This window comes from Trichomycterus rosablanca, chromosome 10 (genome assembly GCF_030014385.1).
Source record: "Trichomycterus rosablanca isolate fTriRos1 chromosome 10, fTriRos1.hap1, whole genome shotgun sequence".
NCBI lineage: Eukaryota > Metazoa > Chordata > Actinopteri > Siluriformes > Trichomycteridae > Trichomycterus > Trichomycterus rosablanca.
Window position 1 is genome coordinate 4,906,960 of NC_085997.1, and position 21,089 is coordinate 4,928,048.

General features: G+C 39.4%; 1 protein-coding gene across 2 annotated transcripts in view; it reads left to right on the top strand.

The window, feature by feature from the left end:
* The window catches only part of dnah9 (dynein, axonemal, heavy chain 9), a 188,912-nt gene that overhangs the window by 93,513 nt on the left and 74,310 nt on the right, over positions 1-21,089 (top strand). For both annotated transcript variants that reach the window (XM_063002787.1, XM_063002788.1), the window contains 6 exons: positions 1,121-1,317; positions 2,995-3,157; positions 4,271-4,394; positions 4,587-4,729; positions 6,084-6,245; positions 7,704-7,937. In XM_063002787.1, coding sequence (XP_062858857.1) covers positions 1,121-1,317; positions 2,995-3,157; positions 4,271-4,394; positions 4,587-4,729; positions 6,084-6,245; positions 7,704-7,937 — 1,023 coding nt within the window. The remainder of the gene's footprint in view (positions 1-1,120; positions 1,318-2,994; positions 3,158-4,270; positions 4,395-4,586; positions 4,730-6,083; positions 6,246-7,703; positions 7,938-21,089) is intronic.

The following is a 21,089-nucleotide window of genomic DNA, read 5'->3' on the forward strand; positions in this document are numbered from 1 at the left end:
CAACATGCCAGCCAAAAAAGGAAATTGGGCAACTGCACCATAGGCAGGTCTAGTAGGTAGAGCTTTGGGCTGTCAATTCGATACGTGGATTCGAATCCTAAATCCTAGCTCCAGTGGGGGGCCTAGTGGACTGATGGGTAGAGCTTTGGGCTATTATTGTGTTGTTGGGCTCTTCAGCAAGGTCCAGGAGCACCATACAATGGCTGCCCCATGCTCCTTGACCCCAGCGTCCAAACAATCTGGAATCTGCCCAGACTTCATCTGGTGGTCCTGCCAGAGAGAACTGGCATCCCGCTGGCGTGGCTTTCCTGCTGTTTCTCTATAATGCTGGTACTGCTGCGTCAATCCAACATGCCAGCCAAAAAAGGAAAGTGGCAACTGCGCCATAGGCAGGTCTGGTAGGTAGAGCTTTGGGCTGTCAATCCGAAACGTGGGTTCGAATCCTAAATCCTAGCTCCAGTGGGGACCCTAGTGGAATAATGGGTAGAGCTCTGGGCTATTAGTGTGTTGTTGGGCTCTTCAGCCCTAAACATCTAAGCTTCAGGAGCACCATACAATGGCGGCCCCAGGTCTCTGACCGCAGCTTCCAAACAATCTGGAATCTGCCCAGACTTCATCTGGTGGTCCTGTCAGAGATAACTGACGTCCCGCTGGAATGTCTAAAAGTTGTAGGTTTGAAGGTCGTTTGGCTCTTCAGCAAGGTCTAAGCCCAATTGGCAACTGCGCCATAGGCAGGTCTAGTAGGTATAGCTTTGGGCTATCAATCCGAAACAATACTGGGGTCTTTAGTGGACTAATGGGTTGAGCTTTGGGCTATTAGTGTCAAGGCTGTGTGTTTGAAGGTCCCTAACCCTCTCAGCACCAAGAACACCGTACAATGCCTGCCCATGCTCTCTGACCCCAGTTTCCAAACAATCTGGGATATGTCCAAAAGCATTTCAGAGACAGTTCTAGCTTGGTTGGTTGGGCTAAGGGTTATCAAATGGAAGGCTGTGGATTAGAATCCCGGCTCTAAATGGTATAAAGCAGACCATTAAAGAGTTAAGACTGCAGCACTCTAGAGTTTTATTTAAGGTTTAATATGTGATGTAATGCTAAGCTGATTTTCTGTCCCCATTAGGACATGGCAGAAGTCTTGGAGGAAACCAAATTGATGAATATATATTGCCATTTTGGCCTGGGCATCGGCGAGCCTAAATATATGCCGGTGCAGTCCTGGGAGAGCCTGAACAAAACCCTGCTGGAAGCGCTTGATGGATACAATGACGTCAACGCCGCCCTCAACCTGGTCCTCTTCGAAGATGCCATGTCCCATATGTAAGCATATCAAAACATGTACTTCTTTATTGGTAAACAATGCTTGTGCTGTAATTACTGTTATTGCACGGTGCTTGGACTTTTGGGACTAGGGTGTGTAATGAGTATCATAAAGGTCTGTCTAAAAACCTAGTGAGCTGCCTAGGTAGAGAGGATTCTAATAAGACCGACTTATAAGGCAGATTATTTAGACAGCGATTACGTCTCTGCAGTTTTCGCTTACTAAGCTAACACATTCAAACCAATGGGCTGAGGCGGCACAACCCGCTTGCATTTGCAACCCTTAACTGTCATCTATTCCACCCTACCAACCTTTTAAAATGGTAATCAATTATTACCCCATCATGAAATGCAAAACTAACACAAACTGACTCAATCGTTCTGTATTAATCCGATCGGTCAATTTTTTTGCACCTCTCAATGTCTGGCTGCTCACCCCATTCCCCCCAGACACAGCCAAATCACGTCTGTGTAGACACCTGACCGGACAATAGCACCCATCAGATTCAAACCCCGGAACCACTGTGCCACCTGAGCGCTTGTCAATTAAATATAGACAGTTGTGCTGTACAGGATTTTGCCTGTTTGCCAGGGTTGACGGGTCTTGTAGCTTTCTTTTCCCGCCATTTTTGGACACATTGACTAGAATAAGTTTGCAAAGAAGGGGGATTCCATGGGTATTGTTCTAGATTGAATTTTATATCAAATAATGTTTATTGACTTTAAATTTGGGACGGTGGTAGCCTAGTGGGTAGGGCTTTGGGCTATCAACCGGAAGATTGGCAGTTCAAATCCAGGCTCTGCTATGCAGCCACTGTTGGGTCCTTGAGAAAGGCCCTTAACCCTGTCTGCTCCAGGGGCGCCGTACGATGGCTGACCCTGCGCTCTGACCCCGGCTTCCAAACAAGCAGGGATATGCGAAGAAAGAATATCATTGTACTGTACAACTGTATATGTATATATGACAAATAAAGGATATCTTCTTAAATTAACAGTTAATACCTGTAGGTTTATGCATACGCTGTTTAATATGATTTATTAAAACACAATTGTTGGTTCTTAGAGCAGTATGTAAGCTGAAGAACAACCAACAGAACTGTGGCCCTTGTTTTATATTACACTATTATCACTGTTTAACAGTTGGGTGTTGGACTTTGAAACCTCCATTCTGTGATAACGGTTTCCCCTTATCTGTTTACAACATTTTACAGCCTATCTCTCTGTACTTTAGACTCCCAGTCACACCTTAAGCACAAAACTAAGGATTTAATGCACAATACAGCATATTACTAACACTGATAAGTGCTTTATTAAATAATTTGGGTCTATGCCCATGCCCAAACAGCTCTATTTAGGAGAGTCCTGGCAACCTCATAGGAGTGTACAGCATACAACCATAATTCCATAATCTGGATGTATTATTACAACTTCTTTTATAGCCATATAAGGCAACTCAGGACTGTTTTTCACTAAGCTTACACTTAACTCTAAGTCATTATCTTTAATTAAGACCCTACGCCTGCACACTACTGCTCCAGTACAACCCCCAGCTGAGGTGCGAGTATTAAAAAGTTGGGCTGATTAGGATGATCTTCTCTAACGACGACGATCCCGATAACGAACAGATTGCAAAGAGTTCCGGCAATAATTCCTTTCCATTCCTCTCATTTGCTTCAGCTGTCGCATCAACCGCATCCTGGAGTCTCCCAGGGGAAACGCCTTGCTGGTCGGGGTGGGCGGCAGCGGCAAACAGAGCCTGACGAGATTGGCAGCCTTCATCAGCTCCCTCGAGGTCTTCCAGATCACGCTAAAAAAAGGATACGGCATCGTCGACCTCAAGGTTCGGGCTCTGATGCCGCACACTGATACGAGACTAGTTACCATACGAATGAGATACTATTGTCGTGTTGTGTTATCTGTCTTCTCGCTCTGTATACAGTTGAAATCAAAAGGTTACACACATTTGGGACTGGTGTGTCATGGTAGTCTTGGGATTGCGGTATTTCTGCAGCTGTATCTTTGACTGAATGATTGTAAAATATAAAAAAAAATATGAAAATTAATGTCTGGGTCTAAAATATGGCCTATATAGACACATATACACTGATCAGCCATAACATTAAAACCACCTCCTTGTTTCTACACTCACTGTCCATTTTATCAGCTCCACTTACCATATAGGAGCACTTTGTAGTTCTACAATTACTGACTGTAGTTCATCTTTTTCTCTGTATGCTTTGTTAGCCCCCTTTCATGATGTCCTTTAATGGTCAGGACTCTCCCAGGACCACTACAGAGTAGGTATTATTAGGTGGTGGATCATTCTCAGGACTGCAGTGACACTGACATGGTGGTGGTGTGTTAGTGTGTGTTGTGCTGGTATGAGTGGATCAAGCACAGCAGTGCTGCTGGAGTTTTTAAATATCGTGTCCACTCACTGTCCACTCTATTAGACACTCCTACCTAGTTGGTCCACCTTGTGGATGTAAAGTCAGAGACGATCGCTCATCTATTGCTGCTGTTTGAGTTGGTCATCTTCTAGACCTTCATCAGTGGTCACAGGACGCTGCCCACGGGGCACTGTTGGCTGGATTTTTGGTTGGTGGACTATTCTAAGTCCAGCAGTGAGAGTGAGGTGTTTATCCACTCATACCAGCACAACACACACTAACACACCACCACCATGACAGTGTCATTGCAGTGCTGAGAATGATCCAACACCTTATAATACCTGCTCTGTAGTGGTCCTGTGGGGGTCCTGACCAATGAAGAACAGAGTAAAATGAGGTTAAAAAGTATGCAGAGAAACAGATGGACTACAGTCAGTAATTGTAGAACTACAAAGTGCTTCAACATGGTAAGGGGAGCTGATAAATGGACAGTCAGTGTAGAAACAAGGAGGTGGTTTTAATGTTATGTAGAACGGCAGGCTGACTGAAATGTGTGTTTTCAGAGTGATCTGGCCATGCTGTACTTCAAAGCCGGGGTGAAGAACATCGGTACCGTGTTCCTCCTAACAGACGCCCAGGTTGCAGACGAGAAGTTCCTCGTGTTAGTCAACGATCTCCTGGCGTCAGGTAAGCACTGCTCGCTGTACCAGCTATAAAGACTATGATGTGCTAATATTTATGTTACAATGCGGCAGCTGTGATACAGGGACGCCACGTTCTCTGTGTCGTCTCAGCCTCGGGCTGACAGAATGCTAATTTAAAACACGCCAGTGCTCAGCTGTCAGCATTCTCACATCTCTCTTTGTCTACCACACCCAGGTGAGATCCCAGACCTGTTCCCCGACGACGAGGTTGAAAACATCATTAACGGCGTGAGGAACGAGGTGCGCGGCCTGGGCCTGATGGACACCAGGGAGAACTGCTGGAAGTTCTTCATCGACCGCGTCCGCCGCCAGCTCAAGGTGTCGCACCACACAGTGTTTCATTGCAGTTCATTCATTTTTTATCACCATGGTCAGGGTCACGGCTCATCCGTAGCCACAAGGCAGGAATACTATAAACAGGGCGGTTGATTTCACACCCAGCAATTCAGTCATAACCATTTCATCCTGGTCGGGATCGTGGTAGGTCCTGTGCCGAAGCAAGATTACATATACAAAACCTGAGTACCTAAAGGAAACATGTGTGGACACCCAGAAACCAACCCTCTCTCAGACACAGCCAAACAGCCAACTGTGGAACGGCTAAGACTTGAACCCTTGGCGTCTCAGTAGTAATGGCCTGTTATATTAGACTGCTGCACCACCAACAAAAGTACCAACCAAAGCACCAAACAAAGTACTAAATTACCAACCAAAGTACCAACATACCAACCACAGTACCAAAGTATCAACCAAAGTACTAAATTACCAACCAAAGTACCAACATACCAACCACAGTACCAAAGTATCAACCAAAGTACTAAATTACCAACCAAAGTACCAAAGAAACTACTAAATTACCAACCAAAGTACCAATTAAAGTACCAAAGTACTAAATTACCAACCAAAGTACAAAATTACCAACCGAATTACCAAACTACCAACCAAAGTACTAAATTACCAACCAAAGTACCAACGAAACTACTAAATTACCAACCAAATTGCCAACCAAAGTACCAAATTACCAAAGTACCAAAGTACCAACCAAAGTACAAAAATACAAACCAAAGTACAAAATTACAAACCAAAGTACCAAATTACCAACCAAATTACCAACCAAAGTACAAAATTACAAACCAAAGTACAAAATTACAAACCAAAGTACAAAATTACAACCAAATTACCAACCAAAGTACAAAATTACCAACCAAAGTACTAAATTACCAACCGAATTACCAACCAATGTACCAACCAAACTACTAAATTACCGACCGAATTACCAAATTACCAACCAAAGTACTAAATAACCAACCAATTTACCAACCAAAGTACCAACCAAAGTACCAAATTACCAACCAAAGTACCAAATTACAAACCAAAGTACAAAATTACAAACCAAAGTACCAAATTACAAACCAAAGTACCAAATTACCAACCAAAGTACCAAATTACAAACCAAAGTACTAAATTACCAACCGAATTACCAACCTACCAACCAAAGTACTAAATCACCAACCAAATTACCAACCAAAGAACCAATCAAAGTACCAACCAAAGTACTAAATTACCAACCGAATTACCAAATTAACAACCAAAGTACTTTATTTATTCTTTTTATTTTATAGATTTTTAATATAGTTTTTGGAAAATGGTTTAATTTAACTTTCTTCGACAGGTGGCGCTGTGCTTTTCTCCCGTTGGCAACAAGCTTAGGGTGCGTAGCAGGAAGTTCCCGGCTGTGGTGAACTGCACCGCCATCGACTGGTTCCACGAGTGGCCACAGGAGGCGCTGGAGTCGGTCAGTTTGAGGTTCCTACAGGAGGTGGAGCACATCGAGGTGGGTATCACAGGTCAGGGAATTTATAAATGGGATTTAGTATAAATAAAGGCTTTGCAGGGGTAGACTGTGTGATGTGACAACCTTTTTCCGAAGTACTCCCAATACCACAGTGTTGTACGGATTACATTAGCAAGACAGTTTCTCTGTCTGATTGTTCATTAACATTCAGCAGTGCTTTCCCATCTTGTCCCTACACGGACTGAGAGTTCTGCAGATTCGCTGAATCTTTTCACAATATTATGGACAGTAGATGGTGAAATAAAAGAAAATCACAATGTTATGGCCCATAATTTGTCACTAATTCACTTGCTTATTATGAAATGTTTTAAATGGTTTTACTTCTATAAACTTTTCACATTTATTTTGTCCTGTCCTAACTTTTTTGGAGTCTGTTACAGGCTTCAAATAAAAATGTGTTTAAATTTACAGCAATCAAGTGGGTCAGTCAAAACATTAAAAGTCATTTTTGTACACCCAACACGGACTGAGACCAAAGTACCACATTACGAACTAAATTACCAACCAAAGTACCACATTTCCAACCAAATTACTAAATTACCAACCAAAGTACCACATTACCAACCAAAGCAAAAACCAAAGTACTAAATTACAAACTAAAGTATCAAAGTACCAACCAAAGAACCAAATTACCAACCAAGGTACCAACCGAAGAACCAAATTATTAAACATCCGAAGTACCAGTCAAAGTACCAAATTACCTACCCAACAACCAAAGTACCAAATTACCAACCAAAGTACCAAATTACCAACCAAACCTTCAAATTACTAGCCAAAGTACCAAATTACCAACCAAATTACCAACCAAAGTACCACATTACCAACTAAATTACCAACCAAAGTACCACATTTCCAACCAAAGTACTAAATTACCAACCAAAGTACTAAAGTAACAACCAAAGTACTAAATTATTAAACATCCGAAGTACCAACCAAAGTACCAATTGTATATATGTGGGGTCTCCCGCAGTTTCATGCAGTCAGGTTAATTGGAGCTACTAAAATTGCCAACCAAAGTACCAACCAAAGAACCAAATTACCAACCAAAGTACCAAATTACCAACCAAATCAACAACCAAAGTACTAAATTACCAATCGAAGTACTAAATTACCAACCAAAGTATCAATTTGCCAACCAAAGTACCAACCAAAGAACCACATTACCAACCAAAGTACCAAATTATCAACCAAAGCACCAAATTACCAACCAAAGTACCATATTACCAACCAAAGTACCAAAGGTGGATTCATAATGTAGAGTCATTTTTTAATGCAATTGATGTTGCCTAAAGTCATGAGAAATAATTAGCTGTTGTGTTGAGCAGAAAATGAAATGTTAATTAGAACTGAATGCATCGACACCCTTGGCAAGGAGCCGCTTTCCTACACCTGAACAGAAACTAAACGTATTTATTTATTATTCCTCTCCACATCCAGCCAGAAGTAAAGGATTCGGTGAGTAAGTTCATGGCGTACGTCCACATCAGCGTGAACAAAACCTCCAAGGACTACCTGTCCAACGAGAGGAGATATAACTACACCACGCCCAAGTCCTTCCTGGAGCAGATCAAGCTGTACAGGAACCTGCTGGCCCTCAAGAGGACCGACCTCAGCACCAAGATGGAGCGACTGGAAAACGGACTGCAGAAGCTCAACAGCACGTCTGCTCAGGTCTGTCTAACACCAAGCTCTTGTTAGGAAGATATTCTGTGTAAAAGCTCTTTCACACACCAGTGCTCACTGGGAAATTTACCAGTAATTTAACCAGTGTGTAAAACGCTGACAGGACGCGGTGCAATTTAACAGTTGGAGAAGTAGAACGTGTTCTGTATAATCAGTAGATCAGCTCATGGATGAACAGAGGATGTTACAGTATCATTATCTGCTGAGACTTTCACTGAGGCGACTGTTTTCAAATTATTCACACAACACGGGCGACAGGAACCCTCCCAAACTGTTCTACAGGGTTCCTACTGTTTAGTAAGTTAGTTTAGGTACTGCATTACATCCAGCCCTCTCTGAAGGAAGTGGACGTGTCTTTTCCTTGTAGATTATCTCCAGATACTTTAAATAGCTCCTAAATCTGGATAAGTGATGTCCTTGGATAAGTGAAGTCCTGACACCATCACTAATAAGGTTACAGGCTACATGCTAAACCGCAACTAGACTACAACACAAAACAAGACATGATAATCTAAACAAGATTTTAAAGCAAGATACATGAACTACAAAACAAGATTATCAGAGCAAGATTCCAAATAAAGTACCAACCAAAGTACCAAATTGCCATCAAAATACCAAATTACCAACCAAAGAACCAAGCAAAGTACCAGATTGCCAACCAAAATACCAAATTACCAAATTACCAACCAAAGTACCAAATTGCCAAGCAAAGTACCAAATTGCCAAGCATAGTACCAACCAAAGCACTAAATTACCAACCAAAGTATCAATTTGCCAACCAAATTACCAACCAAAGTACCACATTATCAACCAAAGTACCACATTATCAACCAAAGTACCACATTATCAACCAAAGTACTAAATTACCAACCAAAGTACCAAATTACCAACCAAAGTATTACCAACCAAAGTATCAAATTACCAACCAAAGTATCAATTTGCCAACTAAAGTACCAAGCAAAGTACCAAATTACCAACCAAAGTACCACATTATCAACCAAAGTATCAAATTACCAACCAAAGTACCACATTATCAACCAAAGTACCAAATTACCAAGCAAAGTACCACATTATCAACCAAAGTACCAAATTACCAACCAAAGTACCACATTATCAACCAAAGTACCACATTATCAACCAAAGTATCAAATTACCAACCAAAGTACCACATTATCAACCAAAGTACCAAATTATCAACCAAAGTACCACATTATCAACCAAAGTACTAAATTACCAACCAAAGTACCACATTATCAACCAAAGTACCAAATTACCAACCAAAGAACCACATTACCAAAGTACTAAATTAACAACCAAAGTACCACATTTCCAACCAAATTACCAAATTACCAACCAAAGTACCACATTTCCAACCAAAGTACCAAATTACCAAACAAAAGTACCACATTACCAAGGTACTAAATTACCAACCAAAGTACCAAATTACCAACAAAAGTACCACATTACCAAGGTACTAAATTACCAACCAAAGTACCAAATTACCAACCAAAGTACCAAATTACCAACCAAAGTACCTAGGCTGGATTCATGACACATTTAAATCATCTCACCTGCTCAGAACTGTACAGTAAATGTGGTGAATCACAAGTGTAAACAACCAAAACAATAAAATTCACCATAAAACAAAACAATCCAAATATTTCTTATTAAATCTGTATCAGCACAATACAAGAAAAAATCTATATTTTAATAGTTTACTTCCAGTCAGATGTTTACTGGATTTGTATCCCCAGGATAATGTGGAAACAAAACAATAATGACAAAAAAATAAGAGAATAATTATGCAAATCAGATGAAAAGCTTCCAGATTTTTATTTAAATAAGGAGACGTATTTGCAAATTAGCCTTTATTAACAGAAAGTGCAAATCGCAGTAGTTTAGTTCAGAACATGAAGTTACTTCTGTAGGAAAGTTCCTGTTAATAATGCGCAGGTGTTTTCCCCCCTTGTGCTCGTCAAGAAAATACAATGTACCACAGTCAAAATGACGTAACAGCGCTTCCACACATCCGCCGGGGGAGCGGGATGGAACAGGTCTGTGTAGCGTACACAACAGAGCTGTTTATTCATTATGATCTATCCCAGTCTAGTCATGTCCAATTACCTGACTGACTTCCATGTCTAACACACGCCCCCTCCGACACGTGTGCAGTAGCCGACTGCATCTTTTCACCTGCACGAGGAGAGTTCATATGCGGCTCGGTCTCACACATGGAGAGTCACACGCTGATCCCCGTTATCCCTCGTCTTTGATGCAGGCGCCATTTGTTTAGCCAGCAGAGGTCGTTCATGCATCAGTTATGAAAAATCCCCTCCGGCATCCAACCCTGACAGATGAGCCAATCATTATCCGTGTAGACGATTCAAAATGTAAGCTTTATGTTTAGCGATTTAACATTTTTCATTCGTAACGTTCAAGTGTTTCACGTTCACTGGTTAATCTGCAAGCAAAGTACTGCATTATCAACCAATGTACCAACCAAATTACCAACCAAAGTACTAAATTATCAACCAACCAAATTACCAACCAAAGTACCAGATCACCAACCAAAGTACCAACCAAAGTACCACCAAATTACCAACCACAGTAACAACCAAAGTACTTAATTATCAACCAACCAAATTACCAACCAAAGTACCAAATTACCAACCAAAGTACCACCAAATTACCAACCACAGTAACAACCAAAGTACTTAATTATCAACCAACCAAATTACCAACCAAAGTACCAAATTACCAACCAAAGTACCACCAAATTACCAAAAGACCAACCAGAGTAATACATTACCAACCAAAGTACCAGATTACCAACTGAAGTACCAACCACAGTAACAACCAAAGTACCAAATTACCAACCACAGTAACAAAGTACTAAATTATCAACCAACCAAATTGCCAACCAAATTACCAACCAAAGTACCAACCAAAGTACCAAATTACCAACCAAAGTACCAACCAAAGTACCAACCAAAGTACCTAATTACCAACCAAAGTACTAACCAACGTACTAAAGTACCAACCAAAGTATAAAATTGCAATTAAAATACCAAATTACCAAGCAAAGTACCAACCAAAGAACCAAATTACCAACCAAAGTACCAACCAAAGTACCAAATTACCAACCAAAGTACCAACCAAAGTACCAAATTACCAACCAAAGTACCAACCAAAGTACCAAATTACCAACCAAAGTACTAAAGTACCAACCAAAGTACCAAATTACCAACCAAAGTACCAACCAAAGTACCAACCAAAGTACCAAATTACCAACCAAAGTACCAACCAAAGTACTAAAGTACCAACCAAAGTACTAAATTACCAAACAAATGACCAAACTACCAACCAAAGTACCAACCAGAGTAATACAGTACCAACCAAAGTATAAAATTGCAATTAAAGTACCAAATTATCAAGCAAAGTACCAACCAAAGTACCAACCAAAATACCAAATTACCAACCAAAGTATTAAATTACCAACAAAATTACCAAAAGACCAACCAGAGTAATAAATTACCAACCAAAGTACCAGATTACCAACTGAAGTACCAACCAAATTACCAACCAATGTACCACCAAATTACCAACCACAGTAACAACCAAAGTACTAAATTATCAACCAGCCAAATTACCAACCAAAGTACCAAATTACCAACCAAAGTACCAACCAAAGTACCACCAAATTACCAACCACAGTAACAACCAAAGTACTTAATTATCTACCAACCAAAGTACCAAATTACCAACCAAAGTACCACCAAATTACCAACCACAGTAACAACCAAAGTACTTAATTATCAACCAACCAAATTACCAACCAAAGTACCAAATTACCAACCAAAGTACCACCAAATTACCAACCACAGTAACAACCAAAGTACTTAATTATCAACCAACCAAATTACCAACCAAAGTACCACCAAATTACCAAAAGACCAACCAGAGTAATACATTACCAACCAAAGTACCAGATTACCAACTGAAGTACCAACCACAGTAACAACCAAAGTACCAAATTACCAACCACAGTAACAAAGTACTAAATTATCAGCCAACCAAATTACCAACCAAAGTACCAACCAAAGTACCAACCAAAGTACCAAATTACCAACCAAAGTACCAACCAAAGTACCAACCAAAGTACCTAATTACCAACCAAAGTACTAACCAAAGTACTAAAGTACCAACCAAAGTACTAAATTACCAAACAAATGACCAAACTACCAACCAAAGTACCAACCAGAGTAATACAGTACCAACCAAAGTATAAAATTGCAATTAAAGTACCAGATTATCAAGCAAAGTACCAACCAAAGTACCAACCAAAATACCAAATTACCAACCAAAGTATTAAATTACCAACAAAATTACCAAAAGACCAACCAGAGTAATAAATTACCAACCAAAGTACCAGATTACCAACTGAAGTACCAACCAAATTACCAACCAATGTACCACCAAATTACCAACCACAGTAACTACCAAAGTACTAAATTATCAACCAACCAAATTACCAACCAAAGTACTAAATTACCAATCACAGTAACAAAGTACTAAATTATCAACCAACCACAGTAACAACCAAAGTACTAAATTACTAACCAAAATATCAACCAAAGTACCAACCAAAGTACTAAATTACCAACCAAAGTACCAACCAAAGTACTAAATTACCAATCACAGTAACAAAGTACTAAATTATCAACCAACCACAGTAACAACCAAAGTACTAAATTACTAACCAAAATATCAACCAAAGTACCAACCAAAGTACTAAATTACCAACCAAAGTACCAACCAAAGTACTAAATTACCAAACTACCAACCAAAGTACCAACCAGAGTAATACATTACCAACCAAAGTACCACAGTACCAACCAAAGTATAAAATTGCAATTAAAGTACCAAATTACCAACCAAAGTATTAAAATACCAACAAAATTACCAAAAGACCAACCAGAGTAATAAATTACCAACCAAAGTACCAAATTACCAACCAAAGTACCATCATTATTGGACTCTTGAGTCCAGAATCCCTCATAGACGGTTAGCTGGGTTGAAACCTGTTGGCTTCTCCTTGTGTCCTGTAGATTGGGGCAGTAATCAGCCAGAACCTTTGTATTGATTTGCATGACGTATCTACCATGTAACAGGGATCAAGCACTTGAGCCACTTCTGTTCTCTTGGTGTATGCCACATTTACCATAAAACACCATTCATTTTTGCAGTCTATATTTCTGAGGCTCCTGCCATCTTGTCCCAGTGATGAACCCTCTTTTTAAAGTCAACTGTTTTCCTGATGCTAGTTTGATTTATTGCTCTCTGCCGGGCGCAGCGTACCCACTGTCGAGTGGCACCGTAGCTGTTTGTGTCAGGTTCTAAGCAGGGGGTGTGAATCCCAGAGGCGCAGACCTGCCGAAAGACTCTTTTCATTTCCAGCTAACGGCTTCGGGGCCGCATATACACCCCCCCAACACACACACACTTTGAATACATGCACGATTGGAAAACTCATTTGCACCAAGATTACGGTTCGAAAAGAAGGGAAAAAAAAGGGAAAATTGATTTCGGTTTCTCACAATAGACCTTCTTTTGCACCCAGAGACACCTATTTTAGATCAGACATTCCAGAGGGACACCATGACGAAGATGAGGGGCGAAGAAGGAGCGCTGAAGACGGGCTATCAGAATTAGTCGTGGGTGTTAATGAGGATGAAGGTTTATTGTTGTTGCTGTGCTTTGCTTTATTGAAGTGGGACCGTGCTAACATATAATTAGTGGATATTGATGCAGTTTCTGCTCACATGCCCGACACCTCTTATGGATTTTTGCCAGGTTGTGCTTTATTAGATCCATTTATTAGATCCATTATTAGATTAGGAAATATTGGCTACACTTTGAGGCTGCGGTATTTTAAATCATTGGTTTAACCTGCAATGTTTGGTGTATCGCTGCTATAAAAATAAGTACAGTGGAAAGGGCGCCAATCAATATAGTTAATACTGTACAATACTGTACAATACTGTACAATACTGTACAGACAGCAGAAAGTGCCTCAACCCTGAACCTTTTTTTTCTTTTTCTTTCTTTCTTTCTTTCATTCATTCATTCATTCATTCATTCATTCATTCATTCATTCATTCATTCATTCATTCATTCATTCTTTCTTTCATTCATTCATTCATTCATTCATTCATTCATTCATTCATTTTCTTTCTTTCTTTCTTTCTTTCTTTCTTTCTTTCATTCATTTTCTTTCTTTCTTTCTTTCTTTCTTTCTTTCTTTCTTTCTTTCTTTCTTTCTTTCTTTCTTTCTTTCTTTCTTTCTTTCTTTCTTTAATTCATTTTCTTTCTTTCTTTCTTTCTTTCTTTAATTCCTTTTCTTTCTTTCTTTCATTCATTTTTTATTTATTTATTTATTTAATTCCTTATCTTATTTTCTTTCTTAAATTCCTTTTCTTTCTTTCCTTATTTTCTTTCTTTCTTTCTTTCTTTCTTTCTTTCTTTCTTTCTTTCTTTCTTTCTTTCTTTCTTTCTTTCTTTCTTTCTTTCTTTCTTTCATTCCTTTTCTTTATTTATTTATTTAATTCATTTTCTTTCTTTCTTTATTTAATTCATTTTCTTTCTTTATTTATTTATTTCTTCCTTTCTTTATTTAATTCCTTTTCTTTCTTTCTTTTTTCCTTTCTTTCTTTCTTTTTCTTTCTTTCTTTAATTCATTTTCTTTCTTTCTTTCTTTAATTCCTTTTCTTCATTTATTTATTTAATTCTTACTTTCATTCCTTTTCTTTCTTTCCTTATTTAATTCCTTTACTTTCTTTCTTTCTTCCTTTCTTTCTTTCTTTTTCTTTCTTTCTTTAATTCATTTTCTTTCTTTCTTTCTTTAATTCCTTTTCTTCATTTATTTATTTAATTCTTTTTCTTTCTTTCTTTATTTAATTCCTTTTCTTTATTTATTTATTTCCTCCTTTCTTTATTTAATTCCTTTTCTTTTGTGCTTTCTTTTTTATTTCTTTCTTTTTTTATTTAATTCCTTTTTTCTTTCTTTCTTTATTTAATTCCTTTTCTTTCCTTACTTATTTCTTTTTTCCCTTTGTTTCTTCTTTCTTTCTTTTTTCTTTCCTTTTCTGTCTTTCTTTTCTTTCTTTCCTTTATTAGATCCATTTATTAGATCCATTTATTAGATCCATTATTAGATTAGGCAATATTGGCTCATGCTTTAGCTACACTTTCATTTTCTTTGTTTTCATTTCTTTCTTTTCTTTCTTTCTTTCTTTCTTTTTCTTTCTTTCTTTTTCTTTCTTTCTTTTCAGTTCATTTTTTCTTTTCTTTTTTTTCATGTCTCTCATTCTTCCTTCCTTGGTGTAATCTGTGCTATAAAAATAAAAAGAAGCTTTAGGTGTTTTATTTCTGCCCAGAACTTGCATAATTATACTGCATATGTTTACACATAATTGCTAGAAAATTGTTGGTAAACCATTTGGAAAAAAAATGGAATTCAGTGTTAATTACTGTCAATCAATTTGGCAATCTGCAAGTACAAATCCGATAACGAATACACTTATTAAGTGGTCATTTAAAAAAAAATATTTGTTCTTCCTTTTTCTCCCAATTTAGCACAGCCAGTTAGTCTTCCGATGCTGTAGACCCCAATCGGGTCCGAAATGGCAGGGGGCGTAACTACCGGAGGGGCAGGGGGGACAGGTGCACTGGGGCCCTCCACGACATGAACTAAACCCCCATTGGCTGTATTCGCCAGGTCGTGAGTGACATTCAGCTCAGCCAATCAGAATGCAGCACCCGGTTTATACACGTGCGTTCGGACGTTCTGCAGTTAGTTAGTTTTGTATATGAGACTCGCCGTATGGCCCCAGGTAGTTCGGGTGCTGGAGCTAAGCAGTCTAAAGTGTTGTAACGCTCATTAAAGTCCTGTGAACTCTACCTTGTCACCACCGCACGCAGCAAAAGACCCGTAGCATCCCCGCCGGACGAGCAGCGGTAAAGTGCGGCAATAACAAAAGTAAAAACACGACAATTTTCGTTGTCAAATATTAAAATAATTAAAAGACAATGAAATATCAGAATACATGTAATCAAAATATACAGTGAGTGCACACAGCAAGGGATTTTGAGAATCTGTGTAACCTGTAACCTGTAATATATATATGAAATTTGTTGAGGGGGCCCAAAAATGTTTTTTGCACTGGGGCCCATGAGCTCCTAGTTACGCCACTGGTCCGAGGAGGGTATATTCATCCTATCCTGATGTTCTTCTCTCATGTTCCTCTCAAAGGCCAAATTGTTCAGAGCATCTCCATAGCTGCAGCTGTTGTGGGGTGTTCCCGGTCTGCACTGGTCAGTATCTATAAAAAGTGGTCCAAGGTAGGAACAGTGGTAAACGGCCAAGGCTCATTGATGCACGTGGGGAGTGAAGGCTGGCCTGTGTGGTCCGATCCAACAGACGAGCTACTGTAGCTCAAATTGCTGGAGAAGTTAATGCTGGTTATGATAGAAAGGTGTCAGAATACACAGTGCATCACAGTTGCAGGGCTGTTTTGGCAGCAAAAGGGGGACCAAGAAAATATTAGGAAGGTGGTCATAATGTTATGCCTGATCGGTGTGTAACACAAGTTTAAAAGTGAAACAGGAGGACAATTAAGCTAAACACAGATACATGTGGAGCTTTCAGAGTGAAGGTGATGGTTGTTTCACACAAATGCAGATTCGTCTCATATTCGTACTTTGATGATGTTTTACCGCACCACTCAAGTCATTAGCTGAACAAAGCAGCAGTCGCACACACGTCAAATTTAAGGGTAACGTCGGGTTTAAGGGTACACATTTCTCGACGAAGGGCGTCGAGTTACAAGGTACGACTGTAAAACATAAGTGTTCGCTAGCCTTAAATCTCTCAAACTCTCAGACTCTCAAACTCTGTCGACGTTTGTGCTTATTCTCTCTAGTAAACAGCTTCATGCTGCGTTCAAACAGAGGTTATTTTAAATACACCTGCTGTGATTCAAACCCGGGCCCGAATGCGGCGTTGTCATTTTGCAGATACCTCCCTACGTCTCTCCTTTAGCTCGAGAGGGGATCGTTATATCTGTTTCTTGAAGTCTGAAGAGCAAAGAGGGGGGAAACTCGGATGAAGTGGGATTTAAGTGTGCTTTCTGACTGTGCTTCGCGAGCAATTAGTCCTCCATCATCTCTACCTACTATTCATCAGTTTAATTACCCACACGATAGCAACTTGATTTTTTCTGTGTTCCGGCGTTCTGCTACCCGGAAGGCGGTATGTCCCAGACGCCTCATTTTCTCATGACTAATCAACTCATTCGGATGCGGAGAAAGAACGTGTGAAATTTCTCACGTACCTTGAGAAGAGTGAAGCTTGCAGAAGAACTTTTGAAGATTGTACTTCACTCATCTGGCAGGCTTTTTTTTTTATGCAGTTGATGCGTCATGCTGCTTTAGATTGTTGCTGACAGCAGTTGTTGAGCTAATTGCTCATTCCTCATCGTCCTCTGTTTCCTTCATTACGTTTCATTCTGTTTTGAGTTCTGTCCTCTGATTGACTTTTCCTTCTCCTGACAGCGCCGAACATCCGCGACGAGCGTTCCGTAATTAGAAACGACTCCGCTTATTAAACCATCCGCATCGATCGCGTCTACGCAAGCATCCGTTCTGCACGCTGCCGTTCCTGCAAGAGACGTTTTATTTATCAATTAAAAATGGCAGGGTGCTCATTTCTCCGATAAAATCATAAATACAATTAATCTAACTCATATTTGGTATTCATAAGCTTTGGAGATGCAATTAGATGATAATGACGAATTCATTAGGCTTTTTTTTATAGTCAGTGTTCGTGAAGAATGCGGCGTATGCCGTATGCTGTAAACAAGAGTCTTTTCATTTGCATCAGTGCTTATTCATTTACATTCATTCAATACAAATTACTAGAACAAGGGGCTGGAAATGGACCAAATGGTGCTCAAACGCGGATAATAAGTACGGTTTGCCTTCAGAAAAGCTTTGATCCTTCTCAAGATGCTCACATAAAAGAAGTTAACAGTTTGTGGTGGAATGTTATACCATTCTTATGCCAAAAATCCTGAATATTGTAAAGGTTCTTCATCTTGGTGTTGAAATTCTAACAATTTCAATGAGCGCTGTAACGTAGGAGTGACAGAATTTGGCAATGAGTCACGTTAAGAGTTCTTCTGCATTGCCATTTTGGCCGGCAGAAGGGGCACGGAGGCGCAGATGAATGTGTCAAGGTTTCTCCCTCTCAGACTTGCCAGCTCCTCTGCTGGCAAACCTGCTATTTCTCTGAAACTGTAATACAGGGCTGCTTGGTCCTGTCTGGTTTTCTGCTGGTGTGCAATGTCAGCATATAATAGCATTTTTGGGTTTCATGACAAGACCACCCTGGGAGAGCAGACTGTCCTAGAGTGGGCATGATGTCCCTTTCCCTTGTTGTAGCATAATATATATTTTTTGAGGACAGAAGTGTAGGTGTGCGTTTGTTTAGACTGGGTGTGTTTGTTTAGACTGGGTTTTTGTAGGGTGTGTTTGTTTAGACTGGGTTTCTGTAGGGTGTGTTGGTTTAGACTGGGTCTGTGTGTTTGTTTGGACTGGGTTTTTGTAGGGTGTGTTTGTTTAGACTGGGTTTCTGTAGGGTGTGTTGGTTTAGACTGGGTCTGTGTGTTTGTTTGGACTGGGCTTTTGTGGGGTGTGTTTGTTTATACTGTTTTTGTAGGCTACGTTTGTTTAGACTGGGTGTGTTTGTTTAGACTGGGTTTTTGTAGGGTGTGTTTGTTTAGACTGGGTGTGTGTTTGTTTAGACTGGGTTTTTGGGGGGATGTTTGTTTAGACTGGGTTTTTGTAGGGTGCGTTTGTTTAGACTGGGTGTGTGTGTTTGTTTAGACTGGGTGCGTGTGTTTGTTTAGACTGGGTGTGTGTTTGTTTAGACTGGGTTTTTGTAGGGTGTGTTGGTTTAGACTTGGTGTGTTGGTTTAGACTTGGTGTGTTTGTTTAGACTGGGTTTTTGGGGGTGTGTTTGTTTAGACTGGGTTTTTGTAGGGTGCGTTTGTTTAGACTTGGTTTGTGTTTGTTTAGACTGGGTTTTTGGGGTGTATTTGTTTAGACTGGGTTTTTGTAGGATGCGTTTGTTTAGACTGGGTCTGTGTGTTTGTTTAGACTGGGTTTTTGGGGGGGTGTTTGTTTAGACTGTGTTTTTGTAAGGTGTGCTTGTTTAGACTGGGTCTGTGTGTTTGTTTAGACTGTATTTCTGTGGTTTTAGACTGGGTTTTTGTAAGGTTTGTTTGTTTAGACTGGGTTGTAGGAGTGAGTGTGTTTGGGTGTGTGTGTTTGTTTAAGGTTTTACTGTATCTAAGTAAATTCCTAAATGTAATTAATAAAGATGATATATTACTACCAGCAGGTTAATTAGGCTTAAATGTTTCAGTAATGATTTAACTGTAAAAAGCGAATGTTTTATTGCACAATTAATTATGTTTAAACCCAAACCGATCGCTGTAACAACTGAACACTAATTTGTTAAGCCAATTTTAACAGAATTGCTCCTAAACTGTAGGTTTTTGCATCATTGATTTGGGAATGCAGGCCTCTGGCCAGGACTAACTTCCAGACTTTAATGGCTTTGTTTTAACTCACACTGGGGTGCTCGTTCCACAAGAACAAGATTAGGTCTTTTAATGTTGTTAACAAACGGGGGTAAAAAAACTAAATAAAAGACATAAAAATTAAGCTTGACTTTTAAATGACTGCATTACAATGTGCTGCATGTCAGTTTTAATAGTCTGATTGTTAATTATCAGTATGTATCATAATTAAAATATCTTTAATAATTAGCACCTTGTGATTTTAAGCAAGATGAAGCAACACTGGTTGTCTGAATTGCATCAGACACAACAGTCTAGACAAGTATACCTCACAAAAACCCAGTCTAAACAAATGCAGCCTATAAAAACCCAATCTAAACAAATATAAACCCCACAAAAACCCAGTCTAAACAAATATACCCTACAAAAACCCAGTCTAAACAAACACACAGACCCAGTCTAAACAAACACACCCTACAAAAATCCAGTCTAAACAAACACACCCTACAAAAACCCAGTCTAAACAAACACACAGACCCAGTCTAAACAAACACACCCTACAAAAATCCAGTCTAAACAAACACACCCTACAAAAACCCAGTCTAAACAAATATAAGCCCCACAAAAACCCAGTCTAAACAAATATAACCTACAAAAACCTAGCCTAAACAAACACACCCTAAAAAAAACCAGTCTAAACAAACACACAGACCCAGTCTAAACAAACACACCCTATAAAAACCCAGTCTAAACAAATAGAAACCCCACAAAAACCCAGTCTAAACAAACACACACCGTCTAAACAAACACACCCTACAAAAACCCAGTCTAAACAAACACACACACTCAGTCTAAACAAATATAAACCCCACAAAAACCCAGCCTAAACACACACCCAGTCTAAACGAACACACACCCAGTCTAAACAAATATAAACCCCACAAAAATCCAGTCTAAACAAACACACTGTCTAAACAAATGCACCCTACAAAAACCCAGTCTAAACAAATATATAAACCCCACAAAAACCCAGTCTAAACAAACACATACTGTCTAAACAAACGCACCCTACAAAAACCCAGCCTAAACAAACACACCCCCAGTCTAAACAAATGCACCCTACAAAAACCCAGTCTAAACACACACACCCTACAAAAACCCAGTCTGAACAAACACACACACACGGTCTAAACAAATACATCCTACAAAAACCCAGTCTAAAGAAACACACCCAGTCTAAACAAACACATCCTACAAAAACCCAATCTAAACAAACACACAAACCCAGTCTAAACAAGCACACCCTACAAAAACCTGGTTTAAACAAACGCAGACTTAGTCTAAACAAACACACACACCCGGTCTAAACAAATACTCCTTACAAAAACCCAGTCTAAACAGACACACACAGTTCACAAATTCTATGCGCTACAAACAAAATGCTAAACAAAAGAACTAACTATACTAAACTTCCCTACTCAAACATAAATACAACGGA